At 43.2% G+C, this 19,357-nt stretch overlaps 1 protein-coding gene across 1 annotated transcript in view; it reads right to left on the reverse strand.

The window, feature by feature from the left end:
* The window catches only part of LOC137369758 (A disintegrin and metalloproteinase with thrombospondin motifs 12-like), a 780,536-nt gene that overhangs the window by 622,635 nt on the left and 138,544 nt on the right, over positions 1 to 19,357 (reverse strand). Inside the window, exon 3 of the mRNA XM_068031165.1 lies at positions 14,319 to 14,493. Within this exon, the coding sequence (XP_067887266.1) occupies positions 14,319 to 14,493 (175 nt within the window). The remainder of the gene's footprint in view (positions 1 to 14,318; positions 14,494 to 19,357) is intronic.

The raw sequence follows: 19,357 nt of genomic DNA on the forward strand, positions 1-19,357 counted from the left end.
TCACTCCACTTTTTAAGAAAGGTGAAAGGGGGAACCAAGGAAATTACAGACCAGTTAGCCTGACATCTGTGGTGGGCAAGTTGCTGGAGTCTATAATCAAGGATAGGGTAACTGAACACCGAGAAAAATTTCAGTTAATCAGGGACAGCCAGCATGGATTCATGACAGGAAGGTCATGCCTGACAAATCTCATTGAATTTTTTGAAGAGGTGACTAAGGTAGTGGACAGGGGAGTGTCTATGGATGTTATTTATGCGGACTTCCAGAAGGCATTTGATAAAGTCCCACATTAGAGGCTGTTAACTAATGTAGAAGCCCATGAAGTTGAGGGCACATTATTGGCATGGTTAGGAAGTTGGTTCAGTGGTAGGCGACAGAGAGTGGGGATAATGGGTAAGTACTCCGATTGGCAGGATGTAACTAGTGGTGTCCCGCAGGGATCTGTGTTGGGGCCTCAATTATTCACATTATTCATTAACGACTTGGATGATGCCATAGTAAGTCATATATCCAAATTTGCTGATGATACAAAGTTAGGCGGCATTGTAGACAGTCTAGATTTTAGCATAAAATTGCAAAGAGATATTGACAGACTAGGTGAGTGGGCAAAACTGTGGCAGATGGATTTCAATGCAGGCAAGTGTGAGATTATCCATTTTGGACCAAAAAAGGATAGAGCAGAGTACTTTCTAAATGGGAAGAGGTTAAGTACAGTGGATGTCCAAAAAGACTTGGGGGTTCAGGTGCATAGATCTTTAAAGTGCCACGAGCAAGTGCAGAAAATAATCAAAAAGGCTAATGGAATGCTAGCCTTTATATCTAGAGGATTGGAGTATAAAGACACAGAGGTTATGCTGCAGCTGTACAAAACCCTGGTTAGACCCCACTTGGAGTACTGTGAGCAGTTCTGGGCACCACAGCTTAGGAAGGATATATTGGCCTTGGAGGGAGTGCAACGTAAGTTTACAAGAATGATACCTGGACTACAGGGGTTAAGTTACAAGGGTAAATTACACAAATTAGGCCTGTTTTTGCTAGAATTTAGAAGGTTAAGGGGTGATCTGATAGAAGTCTTCAAAATATTAACTGGAAAAGACATTCTGGATAAAGATAAACTATTTCCACTGGTTGGAGACTCTAAAACTAGGAGACACAGTCTAAAAATTAGGACCAGACCATTCAGGACAGATGTGAGGAAGCACTTCTTCACACAAAGGGTGGTAGAGGTTTGGAACGCTCTCCTACAAACATCAGTTGAAGCTAGAACAGTTGTTAATTTTAAATCTGAGATAGATAGATTTTTGTTAAGCAAAGATATTAAGGGATATGGGCCACAAGCAGGTATATGGAGTTAGGCAGCGATCAGACACGATCCCATTGAATGGCGGGACAGGCTCAAAGGGCTGAGTGGCCTACTCCTGTTCCTATCGCCCTATGTTCCTATGTTCCGAGAAGCTTTTCTTACAGCCTTCGGAAGCTTCCCTCATGGTAAAATCATAAAGCTTACTGATGTCTTTTCTGAGCAGAAATTCTGAATCAGGTGAATTGTGATGCCGTGCTAAAGAGGATATCAGTAACCTGACAGCAGCAGGAATCTGCTAGAAATTGAGGTGAGTGGGTGAAGTCCCCAGCTGCTACTCAAAATGTTGCATAAAAACAAAGGACTGTGGTCGTGGTCACCTTGACTGACAGTGCAGTCCTCGAGAGGAGTTTTGCAGGTCTGTCTGCAACAAAACACAAAGTTTCTCTCATACTTCTTTACTGAAGCATAGCTTCCTTGAAACACTTCAACTGTGGTGAGGCCTGTAGATTCAGGTGACAAGGTTTATGCCAAGGTGTTCTCAGCATTAGAGCATACAAGGGAAGGTCCATAAAGAACATCCTGGTCATGGCGCAGAAATTTATAGGTGCACAATTGCATTTTTGAGCTATAAACTGCTCAAAGACAGCGTCTGGAACCATTCTATCTCAACTTTACTATTTCTCCCCTTGTCTCGGTTCTGGTGGAAGTTCACAGAAACATTCTGGCAAATTTTACAGGCCCCCCGACGACAGGGGTCATGGCAGCGTGGCCCGGAAAATGGCTCTGGGAGAGGCCTGCCACAAGCCTCGGCGCCAGGAAGGCCCGGCCCCATATTGCTGGTGGCTGCAAGGCCTCATGGCGGCCAACCCTGCCGCTCAGTGACAGGAGCCAAATTTACATAGTAAAAAAAATGCTAATCAATAAATTAAATACTTACTGTAGACCCAGTAAAAACACATATAGCAAAAACACATAAGAACTTAATTAAAACAAGGGGGCCAGTAACACAACAATGAACAGTGTGTTGAAGCGGGATGAGTACAAAGGGGCACAGCACACTGATGCCAAAGAATTGTAGATTTGATTATAGAAAAGGTATTGAGGAGGATCCCAGAAACTAGGAGTCGTCATGGACACCAGATATGATTAAACTCATAATAGACAATGGGAAACTGTAAAGTTTTGAACAGGTTCTCACTGAGCCAAATAAGGAATTCTCATTATACCAGACCCCTATGAGTAAGTAAGAGGGGAGGGTCTTAGAAACAAGATTTAACCCCTGACTGAAACTGAGGAAGGTACGAGAACCCCAGGGAAGAACACTCAAGAAGATACTCTGAGCCAGGGGCTCAGAGAACAGAAGAGCAGTCGCAAGTCCGAGACTGATCATCTCATGTCTTGACGGGTAGTATACTGTGCAAGTAGTGAAAGCTTGTACTTTGATGAGTTTTCATACTGTACAAGTAGTGAGAGCTTGTACTTTGATGAGTTTTCATACTGTACAAGTAGTGAGAGCTTTTACTTGATGATTTAGTATGTGAATAAAATATTGATATATCTTTCACCAATCAGATTTCATGGATTCTTTAAGAGTAATTGCGTGTTCGGCACAACATTACCCACCCACGCCGTCCGCTCTGGTGCCATATCGGTGGCGGCAGCCAGCACTTACACACCTTCGTATTTCCAAACGGAGATCCGTGGGGAGGGGGGAGCAGGTAACTATTTCAGTGCAGGGTGCGGGGAGGAGGAGCCCAAATTAATGTTATTTTTGGAGAGGATGGTGGGAAGGAGTAAAGTTAAAAGTTTGTGAAGTTTGGTGGGGGGGGGGGGGGGGTGCGGGGGAAGGTCATGTCAACAAAGTAAGTAAGGGATGAGTGTATGGTTATGGGGGGGGGGCAGAGGGACTGGAAACATGTATGTAATTTTTTTCAATAAATTTTAATGAACTATCCCTTTTAAACTTTAAGTGATGGGGCTTGAAGTCCTTTTATAATGGCATCGGTGCCTGCACCGTGGCAGCGGATGTCATTGCCAGGGACAGACCGCCCGCCCTCTCCATGTCATCGGGGGGCCATGTAAATGCGCTGCCACATTTAATATCGTGGCAGCTCCACGGAGTAAAGCAAGCGCGTGCGGGCTGTCATTTTTTAGTGCCACTGCCGATTATGTCAGCAGCAACATAAAATGCAGCCCATTAACTCTCCACAGATGCTGCCAGACCTGCTGAGTATTTCCAGCATATTCTGTTTTTATTGTAGAGCTTTTCCTGTGTAGTTAAGCACAAAATAATTTCCTGAATTGCTGCTGTAACTGCAGAAATATTCTCCAAAGTTTTACAACACCCAGAAGCACTGTAAAGAGTAATTTTGTGTTCTGATCCTCGTACTCTTGCTTGCTTTATACAAGTATGGTTCACTACTGGTGGAAGTGATGGCATCTCTGATAGATTGCAGCATCCCATCATTTCCATACATTCACCTGTCTAGGGATGAAGGCTTTGCTGGCATTTATGACATAATAAAAAATGGAGTGAAATTCTGAGTGCCACACTGCAGTGAGAGGGTTGGAAGGTATGAGTGTATGCATTTTTCCAACATACAATTTCAGAAAATGTGACTTCGTTAGCAGGTTATGGAGAAAAACATTTTCTCCTTTTTTATGCTTTCACTTTTTTTCACTTTCTATTTTTACTGTCAACACTATTATTATTCCTTGGGACCTATATGCTTATATTCTCCTGGATATTCAGATTCTTTCTGCATCAAATCATCCAGTATCTACATTCAATAAACTAAAATCTTAAGGGGAGGTCCTTGAAAAGCAGAAGGTTTTGCCAGAGACCTAGTTTTTTTTTTGATGCGCCATGTAGGAAAAGGATGAGGGGTGTTGCAGCTACCGTTAAAGATCATAGCCAGTAATCTTTATATTCAAAGGGTTTGATATCACTGATACATGTCTAGTTTACAAAATATTAAAAGCTGCAGCAGGTACTGTGTACTATGGAAACCTAAAGTACAGAAGTAATTGGCATTTTCTAATCAGACCCTCTCTTATTCATCTCAAGTTGAAAGAACTATCAGTTATGCAAACCTTGTCATTTTGACAATTACGGATTTCAGTATTTTTCTATAAAGATGTTAGTTAGGTCACTGCAAAACATAATTGCCATAGACAGTCCTCACAACATCAGAATAAAAAACAATTGGTTCCAACTGCACAATCAGTGCAGATACTAAAGAAACAATTGAACTCATGCACAACAATTAAAGGACTGGTCATCTATAACCAGAGGCCACAGATTTAAAATCATTGACAAAAGATCAAGAGGGGACATGAGGAGAATTTGTTTTACTCAGTGGGTTGCCAGGGTCTGGAAATCTCCACCTGAAAAGGTAATGGAAGTTGATTTCATAAATAATTTTAGCAGGAGGTTAGACAGGTACTTGAGGACGACGAACTTATCAGGGTATGAACAAAAAGCAGAAGTGTGGGACCAAGCACAACTGCTCGTTCAAAGAGCCAGCACAGGCATGACAGGCCAAATGGCCTCTTTCTGTGCTGTATGTTTCTATGATTCCATGATCACAGGGCCAGTCTGCTGTAGATGGGACTCCATCAATATTATTTTCTACACCATTCTCCCATTTGTCTCCCCTTTTTTGTGGCCTTATTCGTACTCTGCTGATTCTGTCTTGTATTAGAGTGTATTTTTTTGTAACTGCTATCGTTTCAAGAGAACAACTTTTCTTTCAATTGAGTAGAAAAGGTTTGTTGCATAATTGTATAATCATAACTGACTGACTTGATGGAGAACTTGCAGCAAATGGACACATTCCTCCACATTTTAAAATGTTTCAAGATTCATTCATTTGTCTGGAGAATGTAGATTATATACTGCATGATAATTAAACACATAGTAAGTAATTGGATAGAGAGGAACACATTTTTCTAATTAGTTGAATAGTGCGGTAATTTTATTCACATAAACAGTCATAAGGACATGATTAGTTCAAGTCTCTTGTAAAGTCTATTATGATGGCTTCGATTCTATAGGCCCGCCGGTGACAAAAATGGCAGCAGGCACACACAGGGCACACATCGCAGAGCTGGTGCGATTCCAAATGTGGCGGCTCATTAGCGTGGCCAGGGCGGCTGCCCACACCCCGATGATGTGGAGGGGACGGACAAGCCGTCCCCGGCAACGGCACCACTGCGCAGGCGCCAGCACCATTTTAAAAGGGCTTAGAGCCCTAAATGACAAGTGAAATTTTTAAAGAGCCAGTTATTTTACAGCTAATAAAAATGAATAAAAACATCTTTCCATGCCCTCTCCCACCTCCCCAATGGCATTACACATCATTCCTGCCCTTTCCCCCATCAGAATACCTACCTTGAATATATGACCTTCCCCCCCCCACCCCCAAAGTCAGAACCTTTGCCCTTTACCCCTTCCCATCACCCCCTTGACCGATCAAGTAAGTCTGACCCCGCTCCCATCTCCCGCAGTGAGAAAATTACCTCATCTCCCCTCTCCAGGGATTAGAATAGATAGGTTCTGCATGGCCAGTACAGGAACGATGGGCCGAAGGGCCTGTTTCTGTGCTATGTGACTCTATGACTCAATCACGCCTTGTTTCCCCAGACAGGGATTTGAAGGCGCGGCACTGACGGTCGCCAGAATGAAGATCAGTGCGGCAAATCAGGAGGCGACAGGACCTTCATTAATTCAGGTTAGGTAATTTACTTAAATAGGGCGGCACAGTGGTGCAGTGGTTAACATCACAGCTCCAGGGACCCGGGTTCGATTCTGGGTACTACCTGTGCGGAGTTTGCAAGTTCTCCCTGTGACTGCGTGGGTTTCTGCCAAGTGCTCCAGTTTCCTCCCACAGCCAAAGACTTGCTGGTGATAGGTAAATTGACCATTGTAAATTTCCCTTAGTGTAGGTAGGTGGTAGGGAATATGGGATTACTGTCGGGTTAGTATAAATGGGTGGTTGTTGGTCGGCACAGACTTGGTGGACCGAAGGGCCTGTTTCAGTGCTGCATCAATAAATAAATATGTAAATTGTGGTCCCAGCACCAAGCGGTGGGGTGTCACCATGAGGCCTCTCCACCTCTGTTGAGATCGGGCCGGGTCCTGCCGGTGTCGGTGGCGGGCCTCCTTCAGAGAGATCTTCATGCCCCCCCCTCCCGCCACCTTTCCCAGTGTCAAGGATGCTATAAAATCCAACCCGATATGTTAATAAGAAAAGTAAGAAACCTTGGATGAAGTAAAATAATTAGTTTATTAATTAGCTTACTCGCACACACCAGAGATAGTTATATTAGTTGTTTAATTTGAAATAGATATAATTGGAAATTGATTTAATTATAAGCATTTTCAATGGTAAATATGCAGGCAAATACAATTGTAAATTTTTAAAAAATATACATTTAAATTTGAATATTGTGGTCAGTATACAGTGAACATATAATACTGTGCTCAGATTCAGTGTGAAACACACTGTAATGTGTCTGAAGTGGTTGCACCATCAGTGACAACCCGCAGTGTTACAGAAGCAAAACATCAGAAAGCTTTGCTTTTTTTTTTGCTTAGGCCTGGGTTTTCCACTTCTGTTCTCACTGGCCTACAATCTTGCACACAATGAAGTGAATAGGATCATGCACGCCCCCACCTGCCAAGAATAAGGCACATTAATTTTGCCACATGGACATTAAATTTCAAACTGTTGCAGGGAAGAAGAGAAGGCCTATTACAAGGGGTTGCAGGCTGGGAGGACATTTTTGCATATTAGCAGTCAGTGTTGGAACAAAGGAGCTATCCCCTGCTCCCACACAATACACAGAACCAACCTGGTCAAACCAGTTGGTTGCGTGACCACCCTGCTGGCCAACTTGGGGAATTTTAAATTGTAGAGACAGTGTTTGAACTGGCAGAAAGCTGTTTGCTCCTGGACTGAAAAGATCTCTCCTGCCTGGCTCGCCACAGCATCTCCTGTCTACTCCCATCTCTTTCTCACGGAACTCCAAAAACCGACTGAAGACACATGAACCCCAAGAGAGAAAAGTTTCCTACAGTGAACAAGGTTTAAGAAGAATACTGGGCACCAACAAAAAGCAAGACCTACCTACAAAAGGACTATACAGTGAGCTCAAAGACCCATAACAAAAAAACTCTTCAGATATTGCCTCAACCTTTTCCACTTTATCTTTTCCTCTGCTCTTTTCTGTCCCTATCTGCGTGTGTGTATCGCATATGCATGCTACCGTGGGCATGTCGTGTATCCGTAGGTGTTAACCAAACTAGAGTTTAAGTTTAATAAAATTTTACCATTCTTCTTTAAACTTAAGAAAGCCTGTTTGTGCTCATTTCTTTGTCTTATAATTGGAAAGCAGTGAACAAGGATTCACCAAGGGGGAGCTCAAAACACGGTGTGTTTAAAATCAAACCCCATTACAGTGAGACCAGGTGAAGTCTGAGAGGGAACCCTAGACACCTTTCTCACCTGGTCGCAACAATAGACATAAAAATCAGACTGTGGAGCGCAAAAGTGGAAAAACTTATTTTTTGCAGGCATCACGATATTGCTCATATAACAGGATTCCACTTGGCTAATAAAGTTACAGTTAACTAAATTGCCCATCTAATGACCCTTTTACAATACAATACTCCCATTACTGGTGGCACTTGCAAGATACATGAAGTATTTCACTTTTACAGGAAGAGCAAGCTTGATTATAGAAGACTGAGGGGTGATCTGATCGAGGTGTTAAAAGAATTCTATTGAGTAGATACAAAGAAACAGTGCCCCCACTTGTGGAGAATCAAGTTCATGGGGACATAATCTTAAAATAAACATTAGGCCATTTAGGAGGAAAATCAAATGGTAGTAGAAGTCTGGAATTCTCTCCCCCAAAAAAGGTGTGGATGCTGGCACAATTGCAGTTTTCAATTTTTGTTAAGTAAGGATAACAAGAGGATAGGTAACTAAAGTGGGCAAATCGAGTCGAGCAGCTGAATGGCCTACTCCTGTTCCTGCTTTCCTAGGGGGCCACCTCAGGAAATAGATGTCCAAGTTTCCTGCAGAGACAGCTATACCACCACACTGCAATGTAAACATCCACTGTGGGGCTGACCACCTTGTGCTTCTGGCCCACATGACAGTTCCCAGCCAGCAGGGAAAGTGTGCATCCAGTAAAACAAAAGTCTAAATTATACCACTACCTGCAACGCTGGGGATTTTGCCTCAGAATGTGAATAATACAATTTCCACAGCATTGGAAATTCCAGCACATTGCAGAACCGCTTAAATACATTCTGCAACATAAATAGAGGACAGACAGGGCTAACTGCACACTTCAACCAGGATTTGGTCGTGGTGGTGGTGGCCCTGAAAATGGGCCAGAAAGCCACAACCAACCCTGCCTTGGCCGTGTTTGGGAGTCCAACTGGATTTTATGTCCATCAGGCAGCTAATAGAGTCATAGAGTCATACAGCATAGAAACAGGCCCTTCAGCCCACCATGTCTGTGCTGGCCATCAAGCACCTAACTATTCTAATCCCATTTTCCAGCACTTGGCCCGCAGCCTTGTATGCTATGGCGTTTCAAGTGCTTATCTAAATACTTCTTAAATGTTGTGATGGTTCATGCCTCTACCACCTCTTCAGGTAGTGCGTTCCAGATTCCAACCACCCTCTGGGTGAAAAATCTTTTCCTCAAATCCCCTCTAAGCCGCCTGCCCCTTACCATAAATCTATGCCCCCTGGCTATTGACCCCTCCACTAAAGGAAAAAGTTTCTTCCTATCTAATCTATCAATGCCCTTCATAATTTTGTACACCTGAATCATGTCCCCCCTCAACCTTCTCTGCTCCAAGGAAAACAACCCTAGCCTTTTCAGTCTCTCTTCATAGCTGAAACGCTCCAGCCCAGGCAATAGCTGATGATCTGCCATCAGGGCTCCCGTCCCTTTAAAAGACGGGAGCCTGCCTCCAAGAGGAGGGCCGGCAGCTCTTCAGTCCTTGCAGTGCCACTGGAGAGGTGACCACTGCTAGGACTGCACCCAGCCCAGAGAAGGAGCATGGATGCGCCCCCCCCCCCACCAAGGTTAGTGGGGTCAGGGTCGCTGAGGGCAGTCAGGTAGGCCCTGGCAAGATTGGGGAGCTGGTGTTTGTTGAGGGCGAGTGGGGGGTATTTCCACTGGGGGAACGACCCTCCACAGGCCTCAGCGATGAGGAGGGCCCCCTCCGAACCCACCCCACCCCACCCGACCAGCCCACAGGGACTGCCAGATTTTACTGCTCAGTCTTCCCATGTGGCAGGGGGCTGACCAGCTGCTGATAAAATTCCATGGCATCAGGAAGGCAATGGGTACTCCACCACCCCTCCCGCCTTCCCTTGCCATTTTATGCCCCCCCCCAACCCCACTTCCTAGACCATCCCTAGAGGTCTAGTAAAATTCAGCCCTTCAGGTGGCAGACTTTAGAAGTACTGCGTGCCTTTTTTTGTTGATTTCAAAACTGTCAACTTCCTTTCCAAATGCTTACTTGTCACTCATCAGAGGTGATGAAACCATAGGAGGGTTAGGAATCAGCCTAGCAATGATTCATTTTGTAAGCAAGAGTATGAACAGTAACATGTTAGAACACTGCATTCTCATTCCTTGAATGATTTTTTTCCAAACAAGCTTGTCAGTTGTTTTTAACTTCAGTAAGCTATCTCAGTAAATGTTGATAGCATGTTTTCAAAAGAACTGTCCTGCAGAAAAATTACTAGGATTTACTGTTTCATATTTTCAATGCGATCTATTATAGTTGCTGTGCATTGGACAAACACTAAAGTTAATACAATTTATCAAACTGACGTTCTTAACCCTTACAACTGATTTTACAATGTACGGTTCCACTGCACTATATAGAATGATGATTATAACAAAACACTGCATGAAATTGATATTTTTAAATTTAATATACTGCAAAAACAGTCAGTTGTGCTAAACTATATATTTTTTAATTGTTTTAATTGGATAAATTGCAATGTAAGAGTGCAGACATTTTTAGAAACAGAAAAAAAAGCCCTTAAGCCCTTATAAACATCCCTTGTGTACTGAACCACAATTACCTACATTCACCATTACCAATCCTTACTCTCCCTTCAGAAGCACTTCTATTTGCCTCGTCAACCTATTTATACTGTCAGCTTCACTAAACTTCCCTGGTAACTTATTCTATAATTCTACTATGCTCCAATGAGCATACTTATTTGACAGAACTGTTTTCTGGTTTTCACATTAAAGAAAAAGCTTGCATTTAATTGATGCCTTTCATGACATCAGGATATCCCAAAGTGCTTTAAACCCAATGAAGTACTTTTAAACTGTGGTCGCTGTTGGAATGTAGGAAGCACGGCAACAAGGGCCCACAAACAGTAACGTGATAATCTGGTTTAGGGATAAACATTAACAGGGCAACGGGAGAACTCCCCTGCTCTGCTTCACAAGATGCTACATAATCTTTTACGTCCACCCAAGAGGGCAGACGGGGCCTCGATTTGAAGTCTCATCTGATAGACGGCGCCTCTGACAGTGTAGCATTCCCTCAATAATGATCGTCAATCTAGATTTTGTGCTTAAGGCTCTGGAGTTGGTCTTGAGTCCTATGATGAAGAGGTGAGAGTGCAATCAACTAAACCACAACTGACACTATTAAAGACTAACATAATGATGTGACCCTCTTATCTCAAGATTTGAAAGACTGGCAGGAAAACTGATCTCCAAAGTCAGTTTACAGCTGATGAAAATCACATTTTTGGGATATTGCTCATCCCCAAAATGGAGGATGAGAACCAGAGGAGGAAAAAATTACACAAACAAAAAATAGAGGCTGCAAATTTCAACAGCGCAAGGGGGAAATTTATGCTCACCCCCATGTCAGATTTGAAGGCGGGGAGAGCACATAATTGGGCGGGATGGTGGCAGGAGGAGAGACCCCGCCACCATGCTGCCTCCACCCAAATTAAGTTCAGGGCGGGAAGGCCTGTGAACAGACTTCCCGCCCCACTACCAATTGAGGCCTTTAAGTGGGCAATTAATGCCCAAGTAAGGGCCTCATCCCACTGCCACTGGAATTATCCCAGTGGCGGGTGGGCGTGTCGCCACACAGGGAGCACGCCAAGCAAACCCATGCCGGTTGCTTGCCAGCTCTGGGGTATGTGGGGTGGTGAGAGACCAGGCATCGGGAAGGAGGGGGGCCCACTGACACCCCTCGTACAGCCCCCCCTCCCCCGCGGCCCCTACCCTGCAAAACCCCTCCCGCCCTGACTTACCTGTGGCCTGGTTCCGGCACCTCCAGTGAGTGCTCTACCGGCAGCAGCCACTGCTGCCACAGTGGTGCGCCTCAGTTAAACAGCTGTCAGCCTCTGACTGGCTGGCAGCTCTCAGCAGATGGGACTTCCTGGGGAAGGCCCACCGCTGTCCACTTAAGTGCCGAATTGGCACGTAATCCGGCGGCTCTCACCAGCGCTTTAACCGGTGGTCGAGATCCCCATCACCAAGGTAAAATCCTCCACATGCAGGTGGTGGTGTTCCCATGTGCCTGCTCCCTTGTCCTTCTAGGTGGTAGAGGTCATGGGTTACTTCTGAAAGTTAATGTATAGTTGTTTAATTCTGAACACATAAGCTATGAAAACAGAGCCATAGTGCTGCTGTTGCTGTCTGATTCTGGAACAGTTTGAGATAAAATTGTATCTAAAGTGTCATTTATACTGAGTTTTGTTGTTATATTCTGAGCTCAGCACTGAAGGATTAAGGAGGAATGACCTGTTTATATTGGTGGTCACTTCCATTAAATTCACTTTCTTCTGACTTTATTTTTATCTGCAATAAGGAAGCAAGCAGAACAGAAAAGCATAGTTAGGCAGCACGGACTAGCTGCAAATATGAGTGCAATGAGGGACATTGCTGAAATATTGCACATATTGCTGAGATTTGAAAAGCTAACACACGGATGAAATTTACTTTCAAAACTGGATAGATTTATAGGTCTGCCTTTTCCCTTTCTGGCCCCAGGAGGGTTGGTGCAGGGCTTCTGACCATGAACCATTTTCCTGGATCAGGTGTCAATTTGTATGCAGAGCAAATCCCCACCAGCAAGCAGGAGCCAATAACCACTACAAAGAAAAATCCTTTAACTTGGTCTCTGCTTCTGCTAAAAGCTCTGTAGATAGAAGTTATTTTTATCTGCCGAATATCTTTGAAGAAGGAAAATGGATCAATTTTAGAGGTATTATCATACAAAAATACAATTCAATAACACATTTTTAACATTAGAATAATCCACAGGGATGTTCATGCAGTCCAATAAGCCAATTTTAAACACATGCTTGAGTCTGACCTTACATAATGATGAAATGCGATAGCAGAACTAAATATAATTAAGATGGAGACAGAGAGTAGGGATAATAGGTTGGTACTTAAATTGACAGGATGTGACTAGTAACATCCCATAGATATCTGTGTTGGGGCCTCAACTATTCACTGTATTTACTAGGACAGAAATGAAGGGATAGAGTGGAATATCTAAGTTTGCTGATGACACAAAGGTAGGCGACATTGTAAACAGCGTAGAAAGAAACATAAAATGACAGAGATATGAATAGATTAAGTGAATGGGCAAAACTGTGGCAAATGATTTGCAATGTAGGCAAATGTGAGATTATCCACTTTGGATCTATAAAATATAGATCAGGGTACTCTCTAAATGGTGAAAAGCTAGAAGCAGTGGAGTTCCAAAGAGATTTAAGGGTTCATGTGCATAGATTATTACATTGTTACAAACAGATACTAAAAATAATCAATAAGGCTAATGGAATATTAGCCTTTATATCAAGAGGATTAGAATACAAGGGGAGAGAAGTCATGCTGTAGCTATACAAAGGCCTGGTTAAATGGCACCTGGAGTACTGTAAACAGTTCTGTTTAGGAAGAATATATTGCCTTGGAGGAAGTGCAGTGTAAATTTACTGGAATGATACCAACACTCCAAGGGTTAAATTACAAGGAGAGATGTGAAAAACTAGGGTTGTTTTCCACTGACCACCTCCAGGCGCTTACCCATTGTCTCCCGAGACAAGGAGGCCAAAGAAGAGAAGATTCCCTAGAATTTAGAAAGTAAACTGTTGATTTGATCAAAGTTTTCGAGATACTAATAGAAACAGACAGGGTATATATAGAGAAACTATTTCTACTGATTAGGGAATCTAGGACTAGGGTACACAGCCTAAAATTTAGAACCAGACGTTCAGGAGTGAAATTAGGAAACGCTTCTACATGTAAAGGGCGGTAGAAGTTTTGAACTCTCTTCCACAAACAGCAGTTGATTCTGGATCAATTTTAAATCTCAGTTTGAAAGATTTCTGTTAACCAAAGTAATTAAGGGATATGGGGCAAAGGCAGGTATATGGAGTTAGGTCACAGATTAACCATGACCTTATTGAACGTTAGAACAAAGGGCTAAATGGACTCCTCCTGTGCCTATGTTCCTAAGAATTCAATCTGCATATCTTTTTCCCTGTGAAGTATTCCAGGTTTCATAGTGTCTCCAGTGAATTCCTAATTTCAATTGTACTAACCTGTAGAGGTGGGAAGTAGTGGTTAGGGTACTTCCCATAGAAAGGAGGAAAAGAATTGCAGAGAAGAACATGCCTGAGCTACTTTTAGACATCTACAAGTGGCCTGGTCCAGGCAGTACGATATCCACTTGTTCTCTTGGCTCTAGGTAGTACATGAATTGGTCAGGTCAGGTGAGAAAATAGAGGGATTTAAACCTTCAGTAGCATATTTAGACTTCAATTGCACATATCGCTTCCTCCATATAGCAGCTTCCCTTTCCAGGCAATTGAAAAAAAGGGGTTCCCAACAGGATTCTACACTTTCAACTGTAATTATAGTACTTCATTTTGCTTCCTGGAAATATTACCCTCATGAAATCATGTACATTAGTCATTAACCATACCTTGTATCCCACATGTCCCTGTGCCCATGGGAGTGAAATCACGGTGCTTCCTCTGAGAATGTGGGATAACGTGCCTCTTATAAATAATGTGTGGTTGCTGCTCTTCTCCTTTCCTTGGGTAGCGATGAATAGGTTCAATAAAATAGTCTCCACTGCGTAAACGGAACAAACCATGCTGCAGAGAAGGACAGATCGAATTAAAACTCAATTCCACAGTTACTGCATTGCTTTAATTTCACAACACAAAATCACCGATACAACAACATAAAGTGCCAAATTTTTAGAGGCATGTTAAAAGACTGCTGTTGTTGTGGGACTTAGAAATAGCAGAACTTCTATGTAGCCAAGTACATAAGGTGCCACCTAGTGTAGTACTAATCTGTCCACACCTGAAGAACACTGTTTCTATCCTTGGTGTGTGCAGAGTTGGCTAATCAACAATTAGAACATAACAAACAATCTGAACAGGAACAAATGTCAAACAATTCTGATGCAAGGTTTGTGTGAGTGGATTTCAGTTGACAGCAGGAGCAGGCTCGTCTCTGATACCCTGTGGTTGATTAGTTTGTCGACATCATCTTAAATGCTAACTGCCAGCTTTCAGCTCATAATTTATTTGCCAGTGCTTCAGAAGAAAAAAGCAGCATTTACCCTAGTTAATTTGTGACAACCTCCAAGCCAATCATATCTATTGGCAGGTTGTAATGTAGACTGGTAGAACTAATTTTTTCTCCCATTGTTTGTTGTGTAAAAACTTCAATAGGAAAGTTTGAGATTAGCTGACTGTTTCTGAGCTGACTGTGTTTTATTTAGCGTCTGTCTCAAAAGCAGTTGTAGAAACAAATAAGCTAGCTGGTAAAACACTTTTCCTTTAGGGCCTTTCTGGGACATACCCAGCTGTTTTTCTATTTATAGGTTTAATTTCTTCGAGACTAGTTAGAATCATAGAATGGTTACAGCATAGAAGGAGGCTATTTGGCCCATCATCTCCAGGCTGACTCGCTGCAAAAGCGACTCAGCTAGTTCCACTTCCTTGCCTTTTCCCCATAGCCCTGCAAATCTTTTCTCTTCAGGCGCTTATCGAATTCCCTTTTGAATACCACGACTGAATCTGCCTCCACCATACTCTCAGGCAGTGCATTCCAGATCCTAACCACACGCTGTGTAAAAAAGTTTTTCCTCATCTTACTTTGGTTCTTTTGTCATTCACCTTAAGTTGGTGTCCTCTGGTTCTCGACCTTTCCGCCAATAGGAACAGTATCTCCCTATATACTCTGTCCAGACCCCTCATGATTTTGAAGACCTTTAACAAATCTCCTCTCAACCTTCTCTAAGGAGGACAGCCGCAGCTTCCCCAATCTATCCACGTAACTGAAGTCCCCCAACATTGGAATCATTCTCGTAAACCTTTTTTGCACCCTCTCTAATGTCTTCACGTATTTCCTAAAATGTGGTGCCCAGAATTGGGCACAATACTCCAGCTGAGGCTGAACCAGTATTTTATAAAGGTTCACTATAACTTCTTTGTATTTGTATTCTATGCCCCTATTTATAAAGCCTAGGATCCTGTGCGCCTTATTAACCACTTTCTCAAACTGCCCTGCCACCTTCAACCATCTGTGCACAGACCCCAAGTTACTCTGCTCCTGCACCCACTTTAGAAACGTATCCTTTAATTTATTTTTCTTCTCCTTGTTCTTCCTCCCAAAATGAATCTATCTTCTATCTTTGGCCTCTTTGTCTCGAGAGACAATGGGTAAGTGCCTGGAGGTGGTCAGTGGTTTGTGAAGCAGCGCCTGGAGTGGCTATAAAGGCCAATTCTAGAGTGACAGACTCTTCCACAGGTGCTGCAAATAAAATTGGTTGTCGGGGCTGTTACACAGTTGGCTCTCTCCTTGCGCTTCTGTCTCTTTTCCTGCCAACTGCTAAGTCTCTTCAACTTGCCACACTTTAGCCCCGCCTTTATGGCTGCCCACCAGCTCTGGCGATCACTGGCAACTGACTCCCACGAAATGTGATCAATGTCACAGGACTTCATGTCGCGTTTGCAGATGTCTTTAAAGCGGAGACAAGGACGGCCGGTGGGTCTGATACCAGTGACGAGCTCGCTGTACAATGTGTCCTTGGGGATCCTGCCATCTTCCATGCGGCTCACATGGCCAAGCCATCTCAGGTGCCGCTGGCTTAGTAGGGTGTATATGCTGGGGATGTTGGCCGCCTCGAGGACTTCTGTGTTGGAGATACGGTCCTGCCACCTGATGCCAAGGATTCTCCGGAGGCAGCCAAGATGGAATGAATTGAGACGTACGTTGTCCAGGCCTCGCTGCCGTAGAGCAAGGTACTGAGGACACAGGCTTGATAAACTCGGACCTTTGTGTTCTGTGTCAGTGCACCACTTTCTCACACTCACTTGGCCAGTCTGGACAGAGCAGAGGAAGCCTTTCCCATGCACTTGTTGAATTCTGCATCAAGAGACAGGTTACTGGTGATAGTTGAGCCTAGGTAGGTGAACTCTTGAACCACTTCCAGAGTGTGGTCGCCGATATTTATGGATGGGGCATTTCTGACGTCCTGTCCCATGATGTTCGTTTTCTTGAGGCTGATGGTTAGGCCATATTTGGTGCAGACACTCTTCAGTGTGAGATGTTAATGCAGCTTCGTCAGCAAAGAGGAGTTCCCTGATGAGCACTTTCCATACTTTGGTCTTCGCTCTTAGATGGGCAAGGTTGAACAACCTGCCATCTGATCTTGTGTGGAGGAAATTTCCTTCTTCTGAAGACTTGAACGCATGTGAGAGCAGCAAAGAGAAGAAGATCCCAAACAGTGTAGGTGCGAGAACACAGCCCTGTTTCATGAATCACCTCACACTTATCTGCATTAAATCTAACCTGCCATGTATTTGCCCATTCCACCTGTCTATGTGCTCTTTAAGTCTATCACTATCCTCCTCAGAGTTCACAATGCTTCCAAGTTTTGTGTCATCTGCAAATTTTGACATTGTGCCCTGCACGTCCAAATGTAGGTCATTGATATATATCAAGAAAAGCAGTGCTCCTTGTACGAACCTTTGTTTTTCCCCTCCGTGTATCTTCCTCCTGACTGAAAAACAACCATTCACCACTACTCTCTCTGTTTCCTGTCACTCAGCCAACTCTGTATCCATGCTGCCACTGCCTTTTATTCCATGAGCTTTGACTTTGCTGACAAGCCTGTTATGTGGCACTTTATCAAATGCCTTTTGGAAGTCCATATACACCACATCAATCACATTACCTCATTAACCCTCTCTGTTACCTCATCAAAAAAGTCATTGAAGTTAGTTAAACATCATTTGCCTTTAACAAATCCATGCTGACTTTCCTTGATTAATCCACACTTATACAAGTGACTGTTAAATTTATCCCAGCTTATTGTTTCTAAAAGCATTCCCACCACCAAGGTTAAACTGACAAGCCTGTAGTTGCTGGGCTTATCCTTACACCACTTTTTGAACAAGGGTTTAACACATGAAACTCTTCAGCCCTCTGGCACCACCCTGTATCTAAGAAGGATTGGAAGATTATTGCCAATGCTTCTATAATTTCCACCCTTACTTCCCTGAGTTTTCTCAGATGTCTCTGATCTGGTCTTGATGATTTTTCAACTTTAATTTCAGCCAGCCTTTCTAATATCTCCTCTTTATCAATTTGTAACCCATCCAGTGTGTCAACTACCTCCTCTTTCACTATGAGTTTGGCAGCATCTTCTTCCTTGGTAAAGATGGGTGCAAAGTGTTCATTTAGTACCTCAGCCATGCCCTCTGCCTCTGCACATAAATTTCATTTTTTTTGTCCCTAATCGACCCCACCCCTCTTTTTATTATTTGTATGCTTATCGAAGACTTCTGGACTCCTTTTATATTAGTATCTTCTCATACTCTCTCTTTGGTTCTCTTATTAGTTCTTTCACTTCCCTTTTGAACCTTCTATATTCAGCCTGGTTCTCACTTGTATTATCAACCTGACAACTGTCATACGCATGCTTTTTTCTGCTTCATCTTACTCTCTATCTCTCAGTCATTCAGGGATCTCTGTCTTTTGTCAAACCTTTCCACCTCATGGGAATGTACCTTGACTGTACCTGAACCATCTCCTCTTTAAAGTATGCCCATTGTACTATTACAATTTGCCTGGGCCAGATCTGTTCTCAACCCACTGAAATTGGCCCTCCCCCAATTAAATATTTTTTACTCTGGATTGCTTCTTGTCCTTTTTCATATCTAACCTAAACTTTATGATACTGTGATCACTGTTCCCTAAATGTTCCCCCACTGACCACTTGACCCACCTCATTCCCCAGAACCAGATTCTCCTTCCTCATTGAGCCGGAAACATACTTATCTAGAGAACACGCTTCAGAAACTCTTCCCCCTCTCTGTCCATTGCTGTCCCAGTCTATATTAGGATAATTAAAGTCCCCCATTATAACTGCTCTGTAGTTTCTGCACCTCTCTGTAATTTCCTTGCAAATTTGTTCATCTGTATCTTTCCAATAGTTGCAGCTTCTTTTCCAAGATAAGGAGAATGTTCTGCGGAATCAGTGCATTGATTGGCCTCATACAGCATTCCTGTCACTGCAGTGGAGGAATTGCCAGGTGTTACGACCCAGTGAGGAAGGTGTCTAGGGGTCCCTCTCAGCCTTCACCTGGTCTTACTGTAGCAGGGTTTAATGTTTAAAACATCGTGTTTTTAGCTCCCCCTTGTTTACCACTTTTCCGTTATAAGGCAAAGAAACCAGTACAAACAGGTTTTCTTAGGTTTAAGGAAAAGAAGGATGTCATTTATTAAATTTGAACTTAATCTCTAATTCAGTTGACGCCTACGGATACATGACGCGCCCAAGCTAGCATGCATACGCGATACACGCATGCAAATAGAGACAGAAAAGAGCAGGAAAAAAATAAAGTAGAAAGGTTTGAGGCAATATCTGAAGAGTTTTTGTTACAGCTCTTCGAGCTCACTGTTGAGTCTTTGATTATAGGTAGATCTTGCTTTCTGTTG

Source organism: Heterodontus francisci, chromosome 1, assembly GCF_036365525.1.
Source record: "Heterodontus francisci isolate sHetFra1 chromosome 1, sHetFra1.hap1, whole genome shotgun sequence".
Taxonomy (NCBI): domain Eukaryota; kingdom Metazoa; phylum Chordata; class Chondrichthyes; order Heterodontiformes; family Heterodontidae; genus Heterodontus; species Heterodontus francisci.